The sequence below is a fragment of the Anoplopoma fimbria genome, chromosome 10 (assembly GCF_027596085.1).
Source record: "Anoplopoma fimbria isolate UVic2021 breed Golden Eagle Sablefish chromosome 10, Afim_UVic_2022, whole genome shotgun sequence".
In the NCBI taxonomy this organism is placed as follows: Eukaryota; Metazoa; Chordata; class Actinopteri; order Perciformes; family Anoplopomatidae; genus Anoplopoma; species Anoplopoma fimbria.
In genome coordinates this window covers 1762760-1785925 of record NC_072458.1, presented here as the reverse complement: position 1 = coordinate 1785925, position 23166 = coordinate 1762760, and the positions used below count along the sequence as shown (strand labels likewise).

Here is a 23166-nt window from a genome sequence, read left to right as displayed (position 1 = left end):
ATATAGCCATATAGATATAGTTATACATCTATACATCTATGTATATATAGATATAGATATAGATAGATAGATAGATAGATAGATAGATAGATAGATAGATAGATAGATAGATAGATAGATAGATAGATAGATAGATATACCCTCGGGAACCCCCCCCCTCAATCTCGACGCTGCCTTTGCTCCGTCTGTTTACCCATATCCAATCAATGCGTGTCGTCATGGGAGGGGGGGGGGGGGGGGGGGGGGGCAGCATCATGACGACTGGCCTATTAAGAATGACAGCTCTGGAGAAAGAGAGAGGGTAAATGGTGATCCCTCCCAGAGCTCCCTCTGCGCACTCTGGAGCGCTCTTCTGTCAGGGTCAGACCGGATTGCATCCCCTCTTTTCCAGAAGCCTCTCCTTCTCCTTCCTTGAGACTCAGCCCCCCACCCGTGTTGCCCCCCCCCCACACACACACACACACACACACACACACACACACACACACCCCTCCAACCTGCATCGCCTTGGTTTTGACGGCGAAGTCGAGCTTTTTTCCAAGTCGTGCTTGTGATGGAAAGCAGAGAGGAGATGGTGATGCTGGCAGAGGGAGGTCAGCTTGGCAAGAGCGGCTCAAACATGTCGGGAGCCGTCGGGAGCCCCGTGAGAGAGCCACAGGGAACAGGGAAGCCGGGCCACAGGAGCTGCCTGAGCCCCGGCGCTGCTCCCTACTCCCGCAGAGCCGAGGTGCTGATGGAGGAGAGCGCACCGAGGAATATATGCGCCGATATGAGGCCAGTTGGCAGGGCTTCCTCCGGAGAGAGACACCGGAGCGACCATCCCAACAAAGACGGCAGCAGCTCAGACACCGAGTCGGACTTCTATGAGGAAATTGATGTCAGCTGCACGCCTGAAAGCATGGACTACCCGACATCAAAAGGTAGGCTGGGAGCTGCATGCCACTGCGGGTTTTCTGTGACTGCATGGTTGTGCAAATGAAGTTGATTGAATGCCAACGTGGATTTGTGTCAATCAAAACAATGTCAGTATACACACGGACGTTGAAACCGTATATGTTTTTCGTATCTGCATATGTACAATGAAATCGAAATATTTCCTGAACGAAAATACACTATGTACAGCCTCAGTGACAACATGATAGAACTGCATTCGGTGCTGTACAGCAGCTCTGTCCAGTGACCAGTGTGGCTGGAAACACGCTGAGGTGACACCCACAATCTAACTAAGCATCCCCCCCACCTCTGAATTTGACAATGAGCCCCCCAAAAAGCAAACCAGCCTATATGAACGCTTACTGCAGGAAGAATGCAGGATTTTTATGGAAACCACAATCAAAAACGTAAAGGCAAGGCCACCAACCTCGGGATGTGTGGGGAGTCTATCTGGCATCTTCAAGATGCAAAGACCTAAAGTGTTTGTTGCATTTGTGTTACATCCTACATCGAACTTATATGATTCATATTTATATAAAATACATGCACATTTGAAAGCTTTGCCTCAAACCAAAAAAAAGAAAAACACCAACGAATGACAAAAATACAACCGGAAAATTCATCAATTTAGTCTACTAAAATTATGGTTCACACATATCAATATGCTCTGGAAAATAATAAACAAAAAAAAATGTTAGCAAGTGTGTTTGTTAAGGTTCCACAAAATGAAGTCCTGCTGTGTGTCAGGAAGGCCTCTGATTATTAAAGGCAAACACAGTTAAAACAATAAAATGAGGGAAATCATTTCTTAAATATGACACGAAATAAACGAAAGGTTTCAATGCGTTTTTCTTCCATTTAAAGCATTCTGATGCCTGTGTTTTAACCTGTATGCTAATGAAGTCTGATTAATTATTCTGCATACTGATTCAGGTCGAAATGGAGATTCTCCAGGTCATCCGAGTGAGACTGGCGTTGACCCGGGGAACATGATTCCTGGTCCGGGCTCTCTGTCCTACTCAGCGGATCAGATTCGCCGGTACCGGACAGCGTTCACCAGAGAGCAGATCTCACGGCTGGAGAAGGAGTTTTACCGGGAGAACTACGTGTCCAGGCCGCGGAGGTGTGAACTGGCGGCCGCTTTAAATCTACCTGAAACCACCATCAAGGTAGGACTACTTTATCTCCGAGGAGCAGAGCTGAACCAGGCCTCCTGCTGTGAGCCTGTAGGAGGTTAATACAACTGTGCTGCAAAACTGTTCGTGTTTAAATAAATATATTAAATATATATATATAATATATCATATAATAAAGTATAAATATATAGCAAAAAAGTAAGCCATCGACCAAGAATATGTCACAATCAAATATTGAGAAAAATATTGACAACACGGGTCTGGATTAAATTAAATACACATCTAGGCGTATTTGTTTTTTCATCTGACACAACTACAAGTAGAGATTATAATTGGCTTTTTTTTTTTACAGTTAAATTCAGTGCAATCCCCAAAACCAAAAATAACTAAAATAAAAACTCCCTCTTGTGCGTAAAAGCGTGAAACTGTCGGCTCCATAACACGTTCTGTTATTGTAGAGTGTCTCTGGGTCAGTGGCGGTTCTGGTTAATATGTAACTCTCCGTGTCTCTGTCCCAGGTGTGGTTTCAGAACCGCAGGATGAAAGACAAACGGCAGCGTCTGGCCATGACGTGGCCTCACCCCGCAGACCCGGCCTTCTACACCTACATGATGAGCCACGCTGCCGCCACGGGGAACCTGCCCTACCCCTTCCCATCGCACCTGCCTCTACCTTACTACTCCCACCTGGGTGTCGGAGCCGGCTCGGTTCCGACAGCCACCCCGTTCTCCAACCCGCTGCGCTCCCTGGACAGCTTCAGGATGCTGTCTCACTCTCACCCGTACCAGAGGCCGGAGCTCCTGTGCGCCTTCAGACACCCGTCCCTGTACCCGGGCCCGACGCACGGCCTCGGTCCCGGGGGAAGCCCCTGCTCCTGCCTGGCCTGTCACTCGGGTCAACCCACCGGGATCTCAGCCAGGCCCTCCGGCTCGGACTTTGCTTGCTCCCCAGCCAGCAGGACTGACGCTTTTGTCACTTTCACACCTTCAGTGCTCAGCAAATCCTCACCTGTGACATTAGACCAGAGGGAAGAAGTTCCTCTGACCAGATAAAAACCAAAACCAGTTTCTTGTTCAATATAAGCCCTTACCATAACCTTTGTAACCTAACATATAATACGACCAGGACTGAAACAGCATGAAGAGGTAGCCTGTAAGCAGTGAAAGACATCTTAAACTTGGGGGAAGATAATTAGCCAGATCTTCAACTGGCGCTCAACGGATCTCCTATTAGTCTAAATAATAATAATACCACTGCAGAGCCAGGACGGCGGCTGAAACAGGACATGGACAGAAAACCACATTTTTTTAGAAGATTAATTTGATGTGTAAAGGAAGGGGGGATCTAGAGAAACGTTTAAAACTGCTTGATGGATCGAGTTAAGCTTCTTCTTTATTTTATTTTATATATATCACTACGTGTCGTCCAACCCGACCTACATGTGTTGTTAGATACACCAGAACGATGCTCTCTCTCCGTCTCTTCTCTTTTAACAAGGGGATCTGTTGTCTCATTATGAGGCTCTCTCTCCACACAGGCCCGGTGTGAAATGTGCAGATGCTGGTGAAATTAGTAAGTGATGTATATGTGCGACCCGGTGAATTTTGAGTGTTGAATTAATGATAATACCAGGAAGGGATCGTTACTGCCAAAAAGTAACAAGGCGTCGGGGGAACGGATTACAGCCCGCCCGGTTTGACGAGGGGGAGAAGAAGAAGAAGAAGAAGAAGAAGAAGAAGAAGAAGAAGAAGAAGAAGAAGAAGAAGAAGAAGAAGAAGAAGAAGGACCCAGAGGAAGATGGAGAGAGACAGAGTGGACAATCAAAATGAAGAAAAAAACATGTAGTTCCCATTGTTCAGCCCATCAAACACGTTCAGTTCTTCCCCCTTAACGATTGAAGAGCCACTTCTTATACATGATGAAAATGTGATTAATATATATGCCTACAGGCCTCTTTTTAAATAGTATTCTTGCCTTGCACTGCTGAAGTGGCATTATGTGGAGGAAGCGAACTAACAACTGACTTAATATGTTTTTGTTTTTAACTTTGTTTTTTTTTTTTAAATTGTTGGGTTTTTTTTTTTTTTGTCCTAAACGATTAATTTGCAATAAACACTGGCAAATAATCAATTGAGCAAATTAATGTTTCTAAACTATTTTATGATTTATTTTAATAGCAAAGAGCACGAATGCAGAGTTAAGAAATTGAGAATTTAAAATGTTACTTTCACCCTAAGGCAACAGAATAAAATCTAATTCCAACAAGTTTTCTTCTTTCAGGTCATTTTATTTCGTTTCATAGGCTGTTAAGGATTTTCTATACTCACAATAGGTCCACCACCACCATCCCCCTCCAATAATAACACTAATTCTGTTCTCAAGTGGTCGGTGTCAAAACACCAGAGTGTGGCCCCGGATCTCCTGATGGGATCTCCAGATTGAACGTGACAGTTAAGTGGTCCCCGGGCTCCGATAGAGACTCATATTTTCTCTCGGAACACCTAATAGACACGACGGGATTAGTTGTCTGAAGATATTGGAAATGCACAGAGATCGATGATTCGGAAGAGGCCCGCCACCAATCAGTGGTCTTAATTGGCCGCGTTTGACCGGGACTGGGCAAATTAAAAGACTAACATGATTGGCGAGGTGATGTGGCCCACACACAGAGAGAGAGAGAGACACAAATCACGATTAAAAAGGGAGTTTTACATCGTAGATGGGAGAGATCACATGTTATTGTACTATGGGATGCCATTTAGCTTGGGCCTTAAAGTCCACCTGGCAAAAAAACATTGGCAATGTTGCATAATTGTAGATAATCTAATAAACAAATTTACTTTTTTTTCTTGCCCCAGTCAAATGTACACAGATGAAACCTCCCCTAATACCTGCTCCTTAATACTGACTAATAATAAGCAAAAGCACATTCTTCATCCTCTCCGTGCACAAACATCTGCGTCCAAAATGCAAAAGCCAGATACCCAAAAGGAATAAAGTGGCTATATTCACATCCTCTACCGATGCTTGAGGTAGAAGGTTCATCCTAACCAGACAGTGCTGCACACACACGCACATGCACACGCACACGCACACCCCCCATACTCCCGTCCAGCACACGCGATTTGATTGATGGCCTTATTAACTGGAGTTCTTGTAAGTGTGACCGAGCTGATTAAAATGCATATGTTTGGAATAATACACCGTTTAAGGCGCTCGGGTCGGGGAGAAAGCAGAAGGCAGATTTATGTAAACTATCAGCCGGTGTCTTTAAGACGAGAGGGACACGGGTCATGCAGGGAAATGGCTTTGCTTTGTGCATAATAAAATCCTACCATAAAATAAAGATGAACGGATCAGGCTAGCTGGATAATCAAAAAGGCACAGTCTCTCTCCAAACTTCTGCTTTCATAGCTTGGAGTTGATTTATTTTATTTTATTTGGTTACACAGGAGCAGCAGCACTATGACACTGTGCCAGAATGACACATTAAAGTGAAGCAAATGACACATTTAGCAGCCACGCATATGGATCTCCATCTCTCCTCCGCATAAACTATAGGGCTGAATCCTCAGAGGCCTAATCCAGCATCAACATGCCATTTAATCGCTGAAAGATTGCGTATGACTGAGCTTGGAGATATGATGGGCTCATAGATTGCACACATAACACCAATTACATCAGCCGTATAAGATCCTATTAGTGAGAATTGGCTCAGTGCACCCAAGCTCCCACAACTAGCACAAAGCATCCTGATAAGGGGCGGTGCAGTGCAGCTGTCCACCGACAGACAGCAAATTCAAAAAGGGAAAAAAAAACTAAACAAATGGATCTGTGGCTGCTGCTGCTGTGTAAATTGGATTACATCCTAATTTACAGGCCCTTGTCGTGACGGAGGGGCTGGCGGAGGCGTGGACGGACCAATCACACAGTAATGATGATGAATGGGAGATTAATGCGCATACAAGCAAGACAATTTAAGCCTTCATCTGTTTAAATAGGCTTCCAATATCATTTGCAAACGGGGGTCACGTTAAATCAATCGGGGGACGCGTGAAAGTCGTTTTCGGCAGCGTCTTTATCAACCTTATTTACGGTGCACCGGAGACAGCTAATGCAGCTGGAGAACGGGCCGGCTGCTATGCTGCTCATGTGATATACAAGAGCAACAAACACAGTCGGATGGATTCAGGATATAAAAACATCCTCTTATGTAGCTGTTCAATTCAAGTGGAGGCGAAGATGTTTCAGTGTTTATGCGCAAATTCATACTAAAATGGAGCTTTTTTGAGTTTAAATGAACATCTTTAATACAAACAAACTCAAAATGTTGGCTTTTCGTAACATAGGTTCTGAAGGGAGGGCAGGAACAAATAAATACGACATGATTGCCTGCATATTCAAAATTATAAGCATATTTCTGTCAATAAATACTGCAAATCTGGTTTGTGGTCGGGTTCATTAAGCAGGTATTTTATATGTTATCCGACCTCACCAACTTCATACACTGCAAATACAGTCTAGAATCTTTTTTCCTTCACAATCATCTTTCATATCAGCACAAAGTGGTTGATAATTACAGTTCATTATCAAATGGCATTGAAATCCTTCCTATGTCCACTTATGCAAACAGTATGACTTAGACAGACCTTATTTGGTAGGCCTGGGCCTTACACCAAAACCTAACGCGCCAAAACAGTATATTTTGGCGGGCTGATGAGCCACTAACTATTTCACAAGTTGGACTTTTGTGTGTATTGGTGTACAGTGATAAAGGAAATGCAAAGAAAATAGAACATATTATAAAGGAATGTATGTTTACACTTACAGATGATGTCGGATTGATCAGCTGAAATATTCCTGTGGCATGTTTACTGTCAGATGTGACATGGAAACAGACTCAAGCAGAGTGACAGGACTAGCTGTTATTTATAGATCCCCTCTGCAGGTAGGAAGTTGGAAACAACCATTTGGGCGGGAAATAGACATCAAAATAATCAATATTTACGAAAAAAATAATAACATGAAGTATAGGCCTACACATTTGAGATTAAAATAAATAATTCTGTGCATGGGGAATCCTATATGTAATGCATCGACACAAAGAAACCAATGTATTAATACAAATAAATGCTGTCTTTGCACTATACACCCCTCCCAATTAATGTGGTCTGCTCCAGGAGCTTTTAAAAAGTTGTGAGGCCACCTTAATGGCTTTTGCCTCTACACCTTGCTGCTGGGAGCACTGGGAAGGTGAATATGTACAATCATATGCGTGTCCTTCTTCACAATCCATCTGTTAGTTCGATAATAAAGTTGTACACTTCATATTCAGGTTTCAAATGAAAACTTGTCAGTCACCATCTTCAACCTCCCAAACATTTAAACAGAAATGTGTAAAATGGTCAGCCTTAAAAAAAAAGAAAAGAAAATGAAGATCAATGTCTCTTTAGAATTAATCTTTTGTACATGCAATAAGGTTGGCTTTGCAATTCAATCAATTGGCTATCAATTAACAATATAAGGTAATAGAGCCCACAGTCTCCAGTATATAGATCAATAAAGCTCCACAAAATGTATTGAATGGAATCATAGTTTATTCCATATTAAAGTGTTGAGCTGTCTGTTTTTTTGTTTTGTTTTTTAATATGGAGAAATTCAGTTGCCTGCTGTTTCTACAGCAAACTGGCCCATGAAGTCGTGGTCCTGCAGTTTTTTTGTCAACGTTAAGCTTAAGATGCTTTAAAAAACAATCACTTTCCTACTTAAACATTTATTTTGAATGTGAGTATTTGAGGATTAATTTAATCATATGTATGCAGTGTATTTATGTGTATGCTGCGGACCACTGGATGGTCTGAAATTACTGAAGCTTTCATCATATTATGATGGATAAGTGAAACAATCCATTAGCAAGTCCTAGCTTTGAGAACATTGAAATTAAACAAAGTTGCGCAGCAGTACCACTGTCGATGAAATGCTATCATTTATCTGAACTAACATCAGATATAACTATTTTTAACCTTGGCATTCTTCCATTTGGTCACAATTTGCACTCCAATAAAACCTCTCCAGAGGCGCACACTGAACCTAAGTTATTTTGCTGTTCAAGAGTAGCCTTAGGTTTTCACTAAAAGGTGTGTAATTAACTGTAGCTCTTTAGGACTATTGATGTAATGCATTTTTTATGAGTTACTGTTACTAATTCAGGACAAGGTTGATGAGTGATTCAGATTGAAATGATGCCCCTTGACATCACACTATTTTGAAGGATTTAAAAAGAGCTGTGTCTTGATTTCAGCCCCCCCGATCTCTCCTTTTATTCTCCCTCTGCTCTTGAGCAGGAATTGAGCTGCGAGTGGCACAGCCCCATTGTTGTCCTGTGGTAACAGCTGAACGAAGATGTCAGTGTGTTGTGTGGCACTACAGTGGAATGAGTACAGGAAAATGTCCCTTCCTAATGCCGAGAAGTATTAAGTAGATTCAGTTACAATGCTTTTTGCAGACAAGCAACACAAACATTGTGAATGTCATGATATATAAACCAGTTTGACCCTACATTGATTATGTTGAATTTAAAAAGACAGGGTTGGTTAGAGTGTCACCTCTTGTAAAACAGCTGTTTGGGATGATGGGTGGTGAACCAGAACAGTCTCCTGGAGGAACCTTATTTGGATCGCAGCGTTGATCCCTTCTCATTTTTATCCTCTTTGCCATCGTTAGTTCTTGGATTTAGAGCCCTTTGAGACTGGGACAGGGGATAGAAGGTTCAGATTATTGGTTTAAAAAAAACACACAAGGATTGGACTGGTTCTGTTGCAACAGAGAGGGCATGATCTTTAAGGATTTCCATTTATTTTTCCTTTGTTTCTTGGTTCATTGTTGGTGTTTAGAACCCTATATTAGAGGAAGGCAGAGGATCAACGTTCCGGTGATTTTTGCACTTGTGGGTTTTTTGAATATGTAAATAATGAATCTATAAAGGGATAATTGCCCAAAATATTGGAAAGGTGATGTTCATCTGGTTATGGAGTATACTTAAAGACCTAAAGTAGCATTCCATTTCTTAGAAAACAACCTTAGCAATGCAAGTAGCCAAGAGCATGCAGATGTTTAGCATCATGCTTTATGGTTTAGGACCCTTAAGCAAAATGTTGATTTACAGACTGGGTGTGTCAGGGAGCAGTTTTTATGTTTTTTTCAGAGTTTTTGACAGATTTTCCATCTTCATATTTCACTTTTTCTTGCACTTTGTCAAGTGGCCCGAATATCAATCAGCTGCAAAAAGGACTTTTGCTTTCTCCAGGCGGAAGCATTTCCTCTACCTTGATTGACTGTGTTGCGAACAGCAAGGACATTTCTGACCGATGTTGTCTGAAATTTACAGTTGAGGAAACCTTACCTATTCTAATTTCTGGAAATAAGAGGAGACAATTACCATTTTTGGTTGTGGGGTAGAAAAGTCATCAAAAGAAAAGTTCAAAAAGATAAAAATGGTAAAATAAAATAGTATTTCTGTCTTTACTGGCCAGACCACAACACGAGACAGAGGACAGAGAGTGACAGCACACAACACAAGTTTTATACAACAGCAAATTCAAAGAGACCAATACTATGCTAATTCTAGAATGAGTAAATGTAATGAGAACAGCAGCTGCACCTCAACCTCACATCCTAATGCAATGTCACTTTGCCTTTGTTTGGCCTTCATTTCTTGTAATTGTGATCCATTCCTTCATGATAGCCATCCCTCTAGGGAAAGAGTATTGAAGTGATCTGAAGACCGGCAGCTTTTATTCCTCTCTTGGTAGCTATTTGACAGCTTGTTTGAAATTTGTTTAATATTCAGTTTACAGCAATTGGCAGTCATAAGTACAGCTCGGCCTTCACGTCCCTTATATTGTACATGAGTGATCTTTGGCAAAACAAAAGCCTTTGAAATGGAATTGTTTGATAGGTGCGAGAAAATAATTTGTGCAATAGCGAAAGTCAGAGGAAGAGGAGAGAAGGAAATGCAATTTCCATTTAACTAATTCTGTGATGATGATGATGATCATGATGATGATGATGATGATGACATTAGATAGGTGAATACTGTAAGTAATTCATACACTGTAGCTATTTCCTTTACATTACATTTATTTAGCAGATGCTCTTGTGCAAAGTGACTTAATCCATTAAATTTCCATAGTTGGTCGTATTCATTTCTTAACTATGGTCAGCTCATGCTTTCTCTCTTCCTGAACTACATGACTCCTCTGATTAATTGAACTGTTGCTGGAATATATATATATATACACATATATACAACCTCCTATCAGAGTTTCAGTCCTCACCAGCTTTCACTGCTTTATCAGCTCTCCATTCCACTCATAGTGGTAGAAATATATTAACTGCAGCTCAGTGCAGCAAAAGTTTTAGTACACTAGCCAGCAATTGTGAAAGAATGTATGCACATAGTAAAGGCTTTAGACAATGTGTGTGTTTGTGTGTTTGCATGCCCACTAGGCCAAAGACCTAAGTGGCATAACTTTGGGTTTAAATTTCAATATTTGACATGCTGCTATATAGTATAGGCCTAAAATATTGTGTGAACACATTACCATTACTGGGGAGGTTGCACTGCTCTGCTTCTCCGATGTACAATTGTCACTTAAAGTCCAAGTAATAGCCACATAATGGCCAAGTGTCACTTTATTGATAGTGCTAGGAGGATCCCAGCCACCAAGGCCTCCCTAAAGTCTTACTCAGCTTTGTGATGATGATGAACTTATTCAATTTAATTTGATTTTTCAGCTGCTTTCCCCATGAGAAAGTTTTTTTTTATGTTTGGTTTGGTGGAACTGCTCACCGAGCACACCACATTGTACAATATTGTTTAAAATGATTTAATAAGCACTTTGTTTTACGACAGAGCGTTATTATTTTACGACCCCCGCGGCATGGCTTTGCAGATCAGTCCAACTCTCTCCTCACCTCGTTTTATTTTACTGCACGCTAGCCGCTTTACTGCTCCGCAACGGCGGTGGCTAAAGGCGACAGGAAAAGTTGTACCCCTTCTTTCCCAGAGAATCATCAAACAGCCTCTCGAGCATGTGTTCCCACAGTCGCTCTGCACTTGCATCACTCAAAATGCAGCAAGTTGTCTTTTACAGGGGGAATTGGGCTGAGTTAGAGGCTTATTTGACGTCTTCTGCCATGATTTGATCAGCTCAGAGGTTTGAATTTGACGTCTCCATTGGGGCGCACAGTCGGTGTGTGTGTGTGTCTGCTTGTGAATGCTTTTTGTTGGTGTGTGTGCCTGTGATAGAGCACCTCATTGCTGCAGTGATGTATCCTCATTATGCCCACGTCCCATGACTGTCACACCTAGCCTACTGGTCCTCTCCTGGGGGACTGGGGGGGTCTGGGCTTCCCCTTCACTCTGCTCCTCAATCTCCCAACCCCCTGCCCTTCTGACTCCAATAACCCCCCCCTCTAAACCTGCACTCAGGGTGCTGAGTGCTGAGTCGTCCTGCTGACCACTGACTGCTGCTGTTTAGTGATGTTATCTGTACTTGAAACGCTTACATTTGGAAAGTTTTCACAGCTGAACTGAGGGTCAGGTGTAGTGACCTGATCATTTAGATACGGACAGAACATTGACCCTGAAGGTTTTCCTGGAAAGAAATTCTAATGAATTAAGGGGTTAAAGAGACTGTTTGCTAAACCCCTCTTCAGAACCGTACTAGTCCAGTCATAGCTAAGCAACCCTGGCACGGCAGGCCTGTGAATTTTTCTTGTTGCAGGTTTTTCTTATACAGCTTTATACCGAAATGAATGCCCTGTAATACGAAGATATCCAACGGGCTCTAACAAATAATTTGTATGTAATTCATGTCATCATCAACCAGGAAGTATGAAGACAGAGAAAATCCACACTGGGCAGGCAAGTTTTCAAGATGTTTTCCTAAACCTAATTTTGTTGCCTAAACATAACTAAGTTGTTTTCTGTGAAGACAGAAGTTTATTTTGAAAAGATTGTAAGCATGTAATAAAATTGACACAAATTGAAGTTTAGTTAAGGCAGCAAAACAAATTAGTTAGGGTTCGTAAAAAAAACGTAGTTGACGTTAACTTCACTGACTAGCGTCTCACATGGGACCGGTCACTTACGGTACTTACGAGTTCCTAACAAGTCATGTTATTATCAACTGAGACTTACAATTCTAATAATACTAACGAGTCCCGTGACTAATGACTAAGTGAAGCAACGGTGACTTTTGTTATACACTGGGACTCGAAGAGAAGTCAAAATGTGCAATAGTCCTGTATTACTTTGGCCCATCCACCATCCTTCCTGCCCACTGTGTGTGGACTACTTTGCTTTTTATACCACGTCAGTTGCTCCAACCGTCTATTACTCACATGGATGGATTTACATTAGAGTTAGTTGAAAGCCTGGTGCATCTCATACGGACGCTAAGTGGTGCCTCTGTGCATCAGTATCAGACGTTGATGGGCACTCATCAAGTGTAGGGATTTGCCTACCTGCTGTTACTTAAGCTGCTCATTTTTTGTTTTGGACGCGTCAACACATGCAAAACAAAATCTGGTCTGAAGTTGCTGAAATGCTCACTAGCTGTTTCACAATCATAGAACATGAGGATGATTGGTTTCTTTCACTGAGGTGTCTACGACGAGGGTGTCAATAGTAGCCTACTTTATGGGTGAGAATTACAATTCTGCAATGAAGACCGTAAACAAATGGTTTCCTTTTGAAAATATTCTATTGTTTATTGTCCATCGTCTATTTGAGCATGCCCAAAAAGTTCTGTGAGGTCGAGTGCAGCCAAAGAGCGCCCTGGCAGACCATATCTCTTTATTTCTAGAACTGTCTGCTGTAACCCTCCAACATCGCAGCTCCAGCTACAATGCGTATGTGTCATGGCTCCCATTGGGTTGCAGCCTATAGTTATTGGTGTACCTTCTAGGACAGATCTATTTTTAGTTTTTTTTGTGAAACTTGATTTAAAAAATCATATTTTTACAGGATTAATATTAGTTAGTAATTCAATAATTATTAAACGATTCAAAAATAAATAGTAGCCTACTGTTTTGAAACATTGTCTTTACCTGCATGGAAGCCGGTCCTGCTTGTTATGAGAGTTTAGGATAATGTTAGCAGCTCCGTCCTGTTCTTTATTGTATTTTGGGAATGTTTGAAGATACTAACAAGTATGTACTTATTGTAATTTTTCCTTATTAAACTTGGGACTAGCTCCTCATTGCAATACTTTCGCGAGTTTAGTTTCGTTATTCCCATATCATCTACAGGGATTTGCAAGTGGTAAGTACAATGAGTCTTTACCTGGGATCTGTTAGCTTTAGCATCATTCTTTTGGTACAAAATGCATGTAGCTAACCAACCTAAGATCTGTTTACAAGAGAAAGTCAGCTGAGGACCACACTTTCAACCAATTCACAGTGCTAGTAATAGCTTGATTAGCTAGCTAGCTACAGCTTATAAAATCTGCCAACATTATTTGAAAAATGAGATTCAAGTTATTTATTATTCAGTGCACAGCAATTACACTATTTGTCCAGGGTGTACCCCGCCTTCGCCCAATGTCAGCTGGGATCGGCTGCAGCTCACAACAACTCTGAATAAGAAGTTACCGATAATTGACGGATGGTAAACAATGACAGATGCAGTCATTGTCAATTAAAATCATGGCCCACAAGCTCCCTCCAACAATGCTAAATAAGTATGAAATAAGTACAAAAAAGAAAATAATGCAATATAAAGATGTGCATTCGGACATAAGTGCCTTCCAAGCAGGAATTGTGTGTGTGTGTGTGTGTGTGTGTGTGTGTGTGTGTGTGTGTGTGTGTGTGTGTGGAGGCAAGATAACTTTGGGAGGTAAGGTTACAGCATGGGAAAAGGAGCAGAAGAGATAGTGGTACCAGATAACGAGAGCATCAGAAGAAGAGCTAAGAGCCTGTGCTTAGTGCCTTAATGGATGATTTCAAAGGAGACTCGCACTGTTTGGCTGGAAGCCGACCTCCCCAAACCTATAAAACTGTTGTGATTGACAAAGTAGGGGGTCAGCAGTGTGTGTGTCTGAGGTCACTGTTCATAATGTCTCCACAAACAACAAGTTTGCCAGGACTACTTCACAAAGAATGATTCAACAGAAAAAGCCAAATCTGTAGGATTAAAGTATCTGTCAAAGACATGAGTTAAAGATAAAATATGATTACATGTTTGGCTAGAGGATTTGGGTTTAAATGGTAATCCAGATCGCACGATATTTAATGTTGATGATCATATTTTACTGCATCTGTTCTATGCTAGAATGTAATAAAGCATTTTACATAAATGTCTTTTTTGATAACAGTTATCTTGTTATCTTGGGAATATGCAATTTGTTCTTAGGTCTCTCTTGCAAAAATAAGTATTGATCTTAATGAGAATTCCCCGGTAAATAAAGCTCAAATTGAGAAATTATGTCTTTTTTTACGATTGCTTGATCTGGAGTACTTTTTTTTTTTTTTTTAAACTACAATTGTTTTATATTCATACAAAAAAAGTTGCATCTATTACTCTTAAGAGTGACTGAGCAATAAATAATAAAACAGTTTTAGCTCATACCCTGTTCAAGAAAGCCGTGTTACTCGGTTCTCCCGTGGCAAACAGGAAGTGGTGCATTTTGTTTTCTGTAGAGGCCGCAGTGGTTAGCTGGTATCAATTAAAGAGGACTTAAAGCGCTAAAAAAAAGTGGATTTACAATCAACACTGGAAAGTGCAGAGGTTAGCTCTATACCAAAGGTGGCAACAAAATTAAAACAATGCCATCTTAGATTCTCACATAAATCAACAAATAACCTCACACTAAAGACAGGTTTTGGTGCAAATTTCTCTTATCAGATCAACCTGAAAGCAGTTAGTGAGTAGACATGGATGAATGGCGAGCTGGTTTAATAAGACAGACACACTGACGCTGACAGACCTTTGGCGTCTACAGTTTGTGACTCACAGACCAGGAACCCAGATTAAGGGGGCAGCGGGGTTTAAGGAGGGAGTCCAGTTTTGGTCAGCTGAAGGGGAGGAGGGGGAGGAGGGAAAGACAGAGAAGAAGAGTCGGAGAGCTTAAGGAAGACGAAGTCCTTGTTTTATAGATTTATGTTTACAATGTCTGTGCTGGTCGACTGTGAATAGGAAGGAAGAAATTAGTAAAATATTTAAAAAAAGAAAAAGAACTGAAGGTTGAAGGAGAACTAGACAGAGAGACTGTGGGAGAGAGGGCTGTAGAGATCAAGAGAAAGATGGAGGAAAGGAAGGAGGACACAGTTTATGGTGATGCTCTGTTTGTGACGGCTGTCTGCTGGATGAAAACAGGGCCTCTTTAACTCCTCGTGGGTTAATGGAACTTTTATGAGTTTGTCCTGCAATCATGTAACCCCTGGCGTCTCCTTTTCTTCTCTGTCCGTCTCACTCATTCCCTCGCTGTCTTTTCTTTTTCCCCTATCGCAGGGCAGATCAGAAGTGAGCCGCTCCTGTGTTTCTGTAAACACTGCTCTCTCTCTGCACTGGGTTTATTGGGACAGGACCAGTTAGGAGGAGGTCTAAGATGGTGGGTGACTTACTGGCCTGGCTTGGTTTACATTATGTAAAGACTTGTTTAGGCAGTGGTTAGTTTAGATAGGTATTGACAGCAGCAGTACAATGGCTGTTCAGAGGTCTTGTTTGAGAAAGTGTGAGAAATATTTAGTCCCATGTTCCAGAGAGTGACAATGGGTTTTTAATTTCAAAAACAGAAAAGTAGCAGCTCATTTTGTTTTATTACAACAACCACATTCGCAACCCCAGACACCAAGATTTCTGAAACCTCTCGCCAAAACCCCTCAACTGAAAAAAAAAAAATCTCCCACCACTTAGATAAAAGCGATTAGATGTCTGAAGACTCACGATGCATTAAGTACAGGGGAGGTGAGGGTGTCTGTAGGTGTGGGGGATTGATGGAGATTGGCGCTGAAAGGCAATGGGAACCCGACCAGGTCTCCCCCATCATAAAGCACGGCTGAGGGATGAACGGCTGTGGGCCAGACGCAACTTTTAATGCTCGGCCATGACTCACGCTGACTGTCAGTAATGAGTTTTATTCACTTCCATCATTTGAGTGTCGATTGCGATCATGGGGCTATCTGAGAGGCATGATTGACGGGATGGAGTCAGATATGTGGGGTGGGAAAGTGGGATAAATGAGGACAGAAGGGAGCTGGACACCGATGCTGATACGCTCATGCCTTTGGTGGCAAAAGTGTGCATCGGTCGGCTAATGACGAGTTCAGAACAATGCAGAGAGAAAATACACAAACATAGAGATTCAAAGCTTCATTATAAACTGGAAAACCAATCAAATCTTGAATTTGCCTCTAATATCCATATCTTACTATCTACCTGACATTCTTCTTTCTTTTTCTGTTCTAGCGATCCATTTCCACTTTCCAAAACCCCTCCAAAATAAGCCCAAAACAAAAGTCATCATAGCCCTTTTTTTGTTTCCCCAAACCTCAATACCTTAAGGACATAGCAGTTCCTGAAGCGCATGGCCAAAGGCAGGCAGTTTAAAGATGATAATCAATACTGATCCCAGTTATAGAGTGAGTGTGGGGCGATGTGAAGGGGAAGAGGAGCGTCTTTGCTCCGTCTGGATGTTGATGGGATCAATAGGCTTTAGAGGATTTAGGATGGATGGTTTTTTTGTGTGTAGTTCCAGTGGCAATGAGAAGGCCAGAGAGATTACACAATCTGGGCTTGGACATCTCTTGCATCCTCTTTTTATTTCTATTTGCTAATAGCCATTTTACATTTGAACACTGTAATGAACATGCTTGTGAGAATGCATGCATTAACAGTGTCTGTGCGAGTGAGTGTGCAGGGTAAATGCCGAGGTGACTTGAGATGAAACTAGCCTTATCTTTCACCCACTCGACGGTATTGATTTGGAGGCAATAAGGCGGTAATCTGCAGGGCAGTTACATTAGGAAGACATGACATACACACACACCTTCTCCTTTTTTATAGACCAAGAACATTAGTAATAAATTAAACAGGGTGCACACTCCAACACCCATGTACACACACCGCATCCCAGATACCTCCGTTTTAAGGAAACATATTCTTATCCAGCATTTGTTCTTTTAGGATTGGCTCAGAAAAGACCCAACCCAGAAGTGTGGAGGCTATTCAGAATAGCTGAGGACGACTGTTGGACACCGGCCATGGATGTAGAGATCCATCCCAATCGGTCATGCTTACCTGTGACAGTAACAGAGCTTTTTCTATTCTAATAAAGCCTGTCCTCGCTATATTTACCTGCTTAGCACAGTCCAGTGCTCTGGGGCCACTGTGACCTGCCTGGCCCTTCCCCTGTGTGTGTGTGTGTGTCTGTGAGTGTTGAAGAGACATAATGGTGACTTAGCACCTGGACACGTCAACGATATGTAGATTCAGCGATGTTGATACAGAATTGGCAGTGAATGCAAATTTATTTGTGGCCCAGAGTGTGGAGAGATAGATGGAGAACGTTGTGTGTGTGTGTGTGTGTGTGTGTGTGTGTGTGTGTGTGTGTGTGTGTGTGTGTGTGTGTGTGTGTGTGTGTGTGTGTGTGTGTGTGTGTGTGTGTGTGTGTGTGTGTGTGTGTGCGAGCAGGCATTCAGTGCAAAGCTTGAGAAAGAGATGAAGATTCAGCTGTGTGGGTGAGAGTGTTGGATTAGAGATGACAGCCAAGAACGAGGGATCCCATCATTCCACGTCCAGGGAGCGCTCCATTCAGCCAGTGACACGGCCCTCTGGGGTGGGGCAGGAGGAGATTGTGCCAGTTACACCCTGTCAGGGGGTCTTATGACCTGATGGATATGGCACTACGGGACGCAGGGAACACCCTGAATATTGCATCTCGCACAAACTGTCACCCAAGAACAGAAATAGACTCACTGAGTGCTGCAGAACGCACAGCTGTCTAATTTTCGCAAAATATCTTTTTGCTTTACCACATTTGTGCGTTCCAGGAGGTAGACAGAACTGCACAAATGCATAGAAGAGCACACACACTCTGCAGGATCCCATATGACAGTGCTGACCAGCCCTCCACAACTATCATTGAACTGCAAAAGCCCCAAAGTTGCATCTTCTTTTATTAGAATGGCATAATAACTATCCATCAACTCAGCCAGCCAACCGTGTCTCCCCCTCCTGACGCCTGCAGCCAATCGGCAACCTCGATATTTGAAAGCTAATTTGTCACAGTCAGCAGCCTCCCTCCTATTCCTTCCTCTCCCTGAAGTGAGCGTTATTGTCCTACCAAGTCTCCGAGGATGGTTTTATCATTCCTGCTTAGTACAGCACTGGGACATGTAACACACACACACACACACACACACACACACACACACACACACACACACACACACACACACACACACACACACACACACACACACACACACACACACACACACACATTCTTAGGCATCTTTCTACCCACACCAACCACTCTGCAAGCCTGTGATGCCTTTTTATGAGCATCTCATTTTGCTCCTCTTTTCTCTATATTCCTCACACACATACAGACAATGATCGTGCGTATGCTGTTTCCCTCCACTCCGCTCTAAACGAACCAATTATGGGTGTTTATGTAGCTTTAATGCGTGTAAGTGTCAGGAGAGAAACATTGCACCGCTCACCACCTAATCAATGAGGCCTTGCATGCTACACCACCCCTCGCTTCTCTCCTCTCACTCGTCCTCTATCACAGCGTTCCTTCCTCCTCAGTCCCCCTCATTCTCTCTCTCTCGCTCTCTCTCTCTCTCTTCCTCTTCCTCTTTCCCTTTCTCTTCCTCTCTCTCATTCCTTCTCTGTTCAATTAGCAAGAGAGACAGGAGTGAGCTATCAGGTCAATTGGCCATGAAGAGAGCTCTAAACAGAGCAAGATGAGGCCGTCACAGAGTTGCTATGCTCAGGACAACTAGAGGCTGGTATTTTAGAGTAAATCTGGAAATGCTTTAAGGTCCTGAACTGTGCTTCAAAAATATCTTCTCTTCTACATCAGAAATATCATACAAGGGAAGTGGTGTAAACCCTCATTGTGTTTTTTAGGGGTTCACACTGCCTTTAAACAATATATTTATTTAAATGCAAAGCCTGGTGCTTTACTAACCTTACTATCCCATGCAAAGACCAACACTAACAATGAGCCGGTGCAGCTAACAAGCTGATATAACTTGTTCCTCTGTGCTATACATTTTTGTCCAAAAACTTAACTTGTCCTTAAAACTGAATTAAAAACAGATCAATCAGCCACGATGAACATGTGTATTGTGTTTTACTTTGAGTCAATCCCACTCAAAACTACATTGCCAAGCTACTTTAGGAAAGTATTTCGCCATTTTTAGATTTACTTCTTGAGAAAATTGTCTTGGAACTGAGAGCCATGGACTGGCCAAGGAAGTCAGAAAGTACTGAGAGTTTCACTAACGTTTTAATGGTTTTGATATTTTCATGGAGCTTAAACAACAATAAAAATATAGAAAATCACCCACTTATCCTTTAAATGCATCTGAGTCAAGTTCCTTTCTCAAAGAGCAATTGTCTACAATCTACCTAACAATGTAATTCAATGTTATTACATTTTTTTTTTACACGAGCTACAGCATATATGGGTGAAAAAATAGCTTAGCATCAATTAAGGCATTTTGACATTTAATTCATTTTGTTAACTGCTATTTACAGATAATACAAAAACTGCTGAGTAACTACAAGCTATCAAATGTGCACATACCTCAATAAATGTTTTCAGGTCCTCTCTGGTTGTTTCAAACTAGAGGGAACTCACTAAGACATTTTCAAATGTTCCAGAAAATTGATGCACACGATTTTACAAGGCATGATATGACCAATCCACAGTTTCTCCATCCATGTCATTATAGCATGCTGTGCTTCTGCTATCATTCAATCAGTCATGGTTGACTGCTGACTTGGTTCTTATTGCCACATGGAAGTCACTGGCCTCATGATTTCCAGTGACTTCCATGCAGTGCAGTATTGGGATTTAAAAAAGGGTTAGAAGAGAGCTCAGGTATCTGATTAGGATTTTATATCAGCAGATACTCGGAGTTCAGGTCTCAGAGTCAGGAGACAAAATTGGACTTGCATCACTAACATTCAGGAGGTCTTGCCACATTTTCTTAGTGTGCAAATGAACTTCAATTGATGAATTAACATCCCACAGTTTGATAAACCCACACAGCATGCTTGTTGTGAACACGACTCTGTGGTTTCCCTCATGGTCCTGTGATTGATTGGTTACAGTTTATACATTTGTTTGGACTCCATGCCTCATTTTTCATTTGAAACCATTATTACCACACACAGATTAATCCAGAGATGCTCATACACCTGTTCCAGAGGTTGTTGCAAAACAGTATGCTCTATTCCCTTCTGATCGCTGAGCCTGGATCAGACTACCTGTGGGTGAAAGCTGTGCTAGCTCTGCTTTTCACCCACCCTCACCCATTACAGGTCTGAAAAAGCACAAGCCTCCTTCTTTCTCAGCTAGTGGCAGAGATGAATGCGGCTCAGTGGGAGCTGCACCCCCCTGGGTATTTAGGGCCCACCCTGGTGTGTCCGATGGGAATGACGGGGCCGGAGCTCCTGGTACCGACACCGGTGATTATTTACCGGGCCCGGGTCTCTGTGGGAACCGAGCTATGATGGATTCTGACGAGGCTGATGATCACTCTTCCAATGAGAGTAATTAATATAATGAAGAGCTACTGAGCATGTGCAGTAGCGTGTGATATATAGAGTGTGCGTGGTCTCATTACTCACAGGTGACAGAGGGTGTGTGGTGGGTAATGTGAAGTGTACTGTAAAAGAGGAGGAAAGGGCGGTAAGAGAACGCCAGAACAGGATAGGAAAGTATGAGTGTATCAATAAAATGTTGGAGGATAGCAGGGATGTTAACGTCTTAGAAATCGAGGGAAATATTGATTTAACTATTTGCACGCCCTTGAACACAACATGTCCAGCTCGGAGCAAGTGACAAGAGACAGGAATAGGGAGTGAAAATGTGACAAAACAAGCAGGGGCAAATTATAAAGGGTCCTTTTCCCTCATATCCCCACTTCTGTTATTTAGATGCAACCTTTTAACCAGGTAGTGGGTCCGTGTTTCACAACAAATCACTACACCCCCCCCATAGATATTCTAATGAGGACTTCTTAGTTATAATTAGCTGCTGCTTTATCCCTCGCCGTCATCGTGACATGTTATGTGCTGACCCGCTGTCTGCAATAGAATTATCTTCGCTAATGAACCTAAGCGTAGTCAATGACTCAGGATGGGGGAATGTTGTCTACAAAACAGGAAGAAGACTTGTGTGGGTGTTGTGCTGGTGTGCAGACGCTGTGGGTGTGGATGTGGATACGGCCTCTGGCTAAGTGGCCTGACTATTATTGGTGGGTTCATGTGAAAGATATCAAGGCCACATTACTACACAGTGAGACAGTGGCTCGTTACGCACTGCCGCGCGAGCTATTATACCTGCTTGATTCCAGCCTCTAATTTAGCCACACGCCACTTAATGTGCGTTTGATATGAATCACGGGGTGCTTAGAGGACCCCCCCCCCCCCACACACACACACACACACACACACACACACACACACACCTCCCTGCACTGTGACCCCACCACTCTTACTTCCTTAAAGAGCGAGTCGTTAAACAGCCGAGAGGATCCACCAGCGGTTATAATGGTGATATAATGAACGCTGTTGCCTCAGGTATCTATCACAGCAGCAGCTCTCATAGACAGGCTGTTTAATTCTCTAAATGGCAGAGGGGGGTGGGGGGGCTACCAGGGGGTGATTAACTTCAGAGTCGGAGAACACACCAGGAAACATAGGAACTTCATCATCTGTGTATAACATAAGGTATACGTATACATAAGTATAATTTCAAGCTCAGTTTCATGTGAGTTGCGTGGTGCTTGAAAAAGTATTAATGCCATATATATCTCTCAGCTCAGTGTGGTAAGTCTGGACTATTGTTCCAATCCCACAATACCAACATGAACTCCTGCTGACACATCAGACTGCTGTATCCTGGTGAGGACACAATTCAGTGTGGTGTGTCTGGTGGCCCACCACTGGCTGCCTGGCTGAGTGGGTGAGGCCCTCCGGTTCAGACCGGCTGGCTCGGGACTCTGTCGGTCCTTCGGTCGCTCGCATCCCCTTCAGACGTCAGCGCGGGCCGGTCTCACCAAGGCTCCTTTACAGCCTGCTTTCATGTGTCCTTTAATGAGGAAACCGCCGGCTCAGCAGCACGCTATAAAACACAGGCAAATTAAAACACCCAAATATGAATCAGCTATGCTGCCTAATTCAGAAGACTAGTCCAGAGGCGTAGCTCTGCTTTAGCTAGACCTCAGGAAGACCAGAGTCTATTGTCTGCAAAGGTCAAGAGGGTGTAGGCTAAAATATACCAAATCCTGCCTCACCAGTGACCCCAGCATTTTCATGGGAAGATATATGCTATATCAATGGCCTCTTGATGTAAACATAGACGTAGCTCTCTTTTATTTTAAGATGAAGATAATCATCAAAGCACACAGCCGAGGCAAGTGCATACTTCCAAAGGAACAATAACAGAGTGAGTCACAAGCCCACGACACAAACCCCTGCCACCGACGGCCCACCGCAGTCTGCTACGACTGCGGCTGCCACTTAGACGACAGCAGCTCCATAAAATGTCGCGAAGAAACACCAGCCCTCAGAAAGAAAGGGTGAAATAAAAAGAAAAACCGCATTTGTTTTTTTCCCCTCATTTCATTGTAATGATGGAAATAAGGGCATCATTCTGAGATTAGTGCTGCTATTTCTCCCCGACTGACGTTAAGCGTTATATGAGCGCCTGCTGAAGAGCTTTGGAGGAACAATGGAACAACACACCACTGAAGAGCAGGATATTAGCAGACACCACGTAACAGCATCTTAAACTTAGACCCAGATGACAAAGGTGTGCAGACACAAAGTGAAAGAGCAAAGGATTAC

At 42.6% G+C, this 23166-nt stretch overlaps 1 protein-coding gene across 2 annotated transcripts; it reads left to right on the top strand.

The window, feature by feature from the left end:
- The first annotated feature begins 553 nt into the window (after positions 1 to 553).
- Positions 554 to 3121, top strand: evx1 (even-skipped homeobox 1). 2 transcript variants are annotated; one of them, XM_054606576.1, is made up of 3 exons: positions 554 to 920; positions 1957 to 2102; positions 2588 to 3121. In XM_054606576.1, the coding sequence occupies exons 1-3, from the start codon at positions 554 to 556 to the stop codon at positions 3119 to 3121; spliced, it is 1047 nt and encodes a 348-aa protein (XP_054462551.1). The 2 variants fall into 2 exon arrangements, with proteins under 2 accessions (XP_054462551.1, XP_054462550.1); XM_054606575.1 differs by having other exon boundaries at positions 1867 to 2102.
- Positions 3122 to 23166: the final 20045 nt, after the last annotated feature.

Bases quoted from the DNA above. Each gene is read 5' to 3' on its own strand.
- evx1 (XM_054606575.1), top strand. From the start codon at position 554: ATGGAAAGCAGAGAGGAGATGGTGATGCTGGCAGAGGGAGGTCAGCTT. The intron at 921-1,866 runs GTAGGCTGGGAG...ATACTGATTCAG, and splicing joins GGACTACCCGACATCAAAAG to GTCGAAATGGAGATTCTCCA. The intron at 2,103-2,587 runs GTAGGACTACTT...TCTCTGTCCCAG, and splicing joins TACCTGAAACCACCATCAAG to GTGTGGTTTCAGAACCGCAG.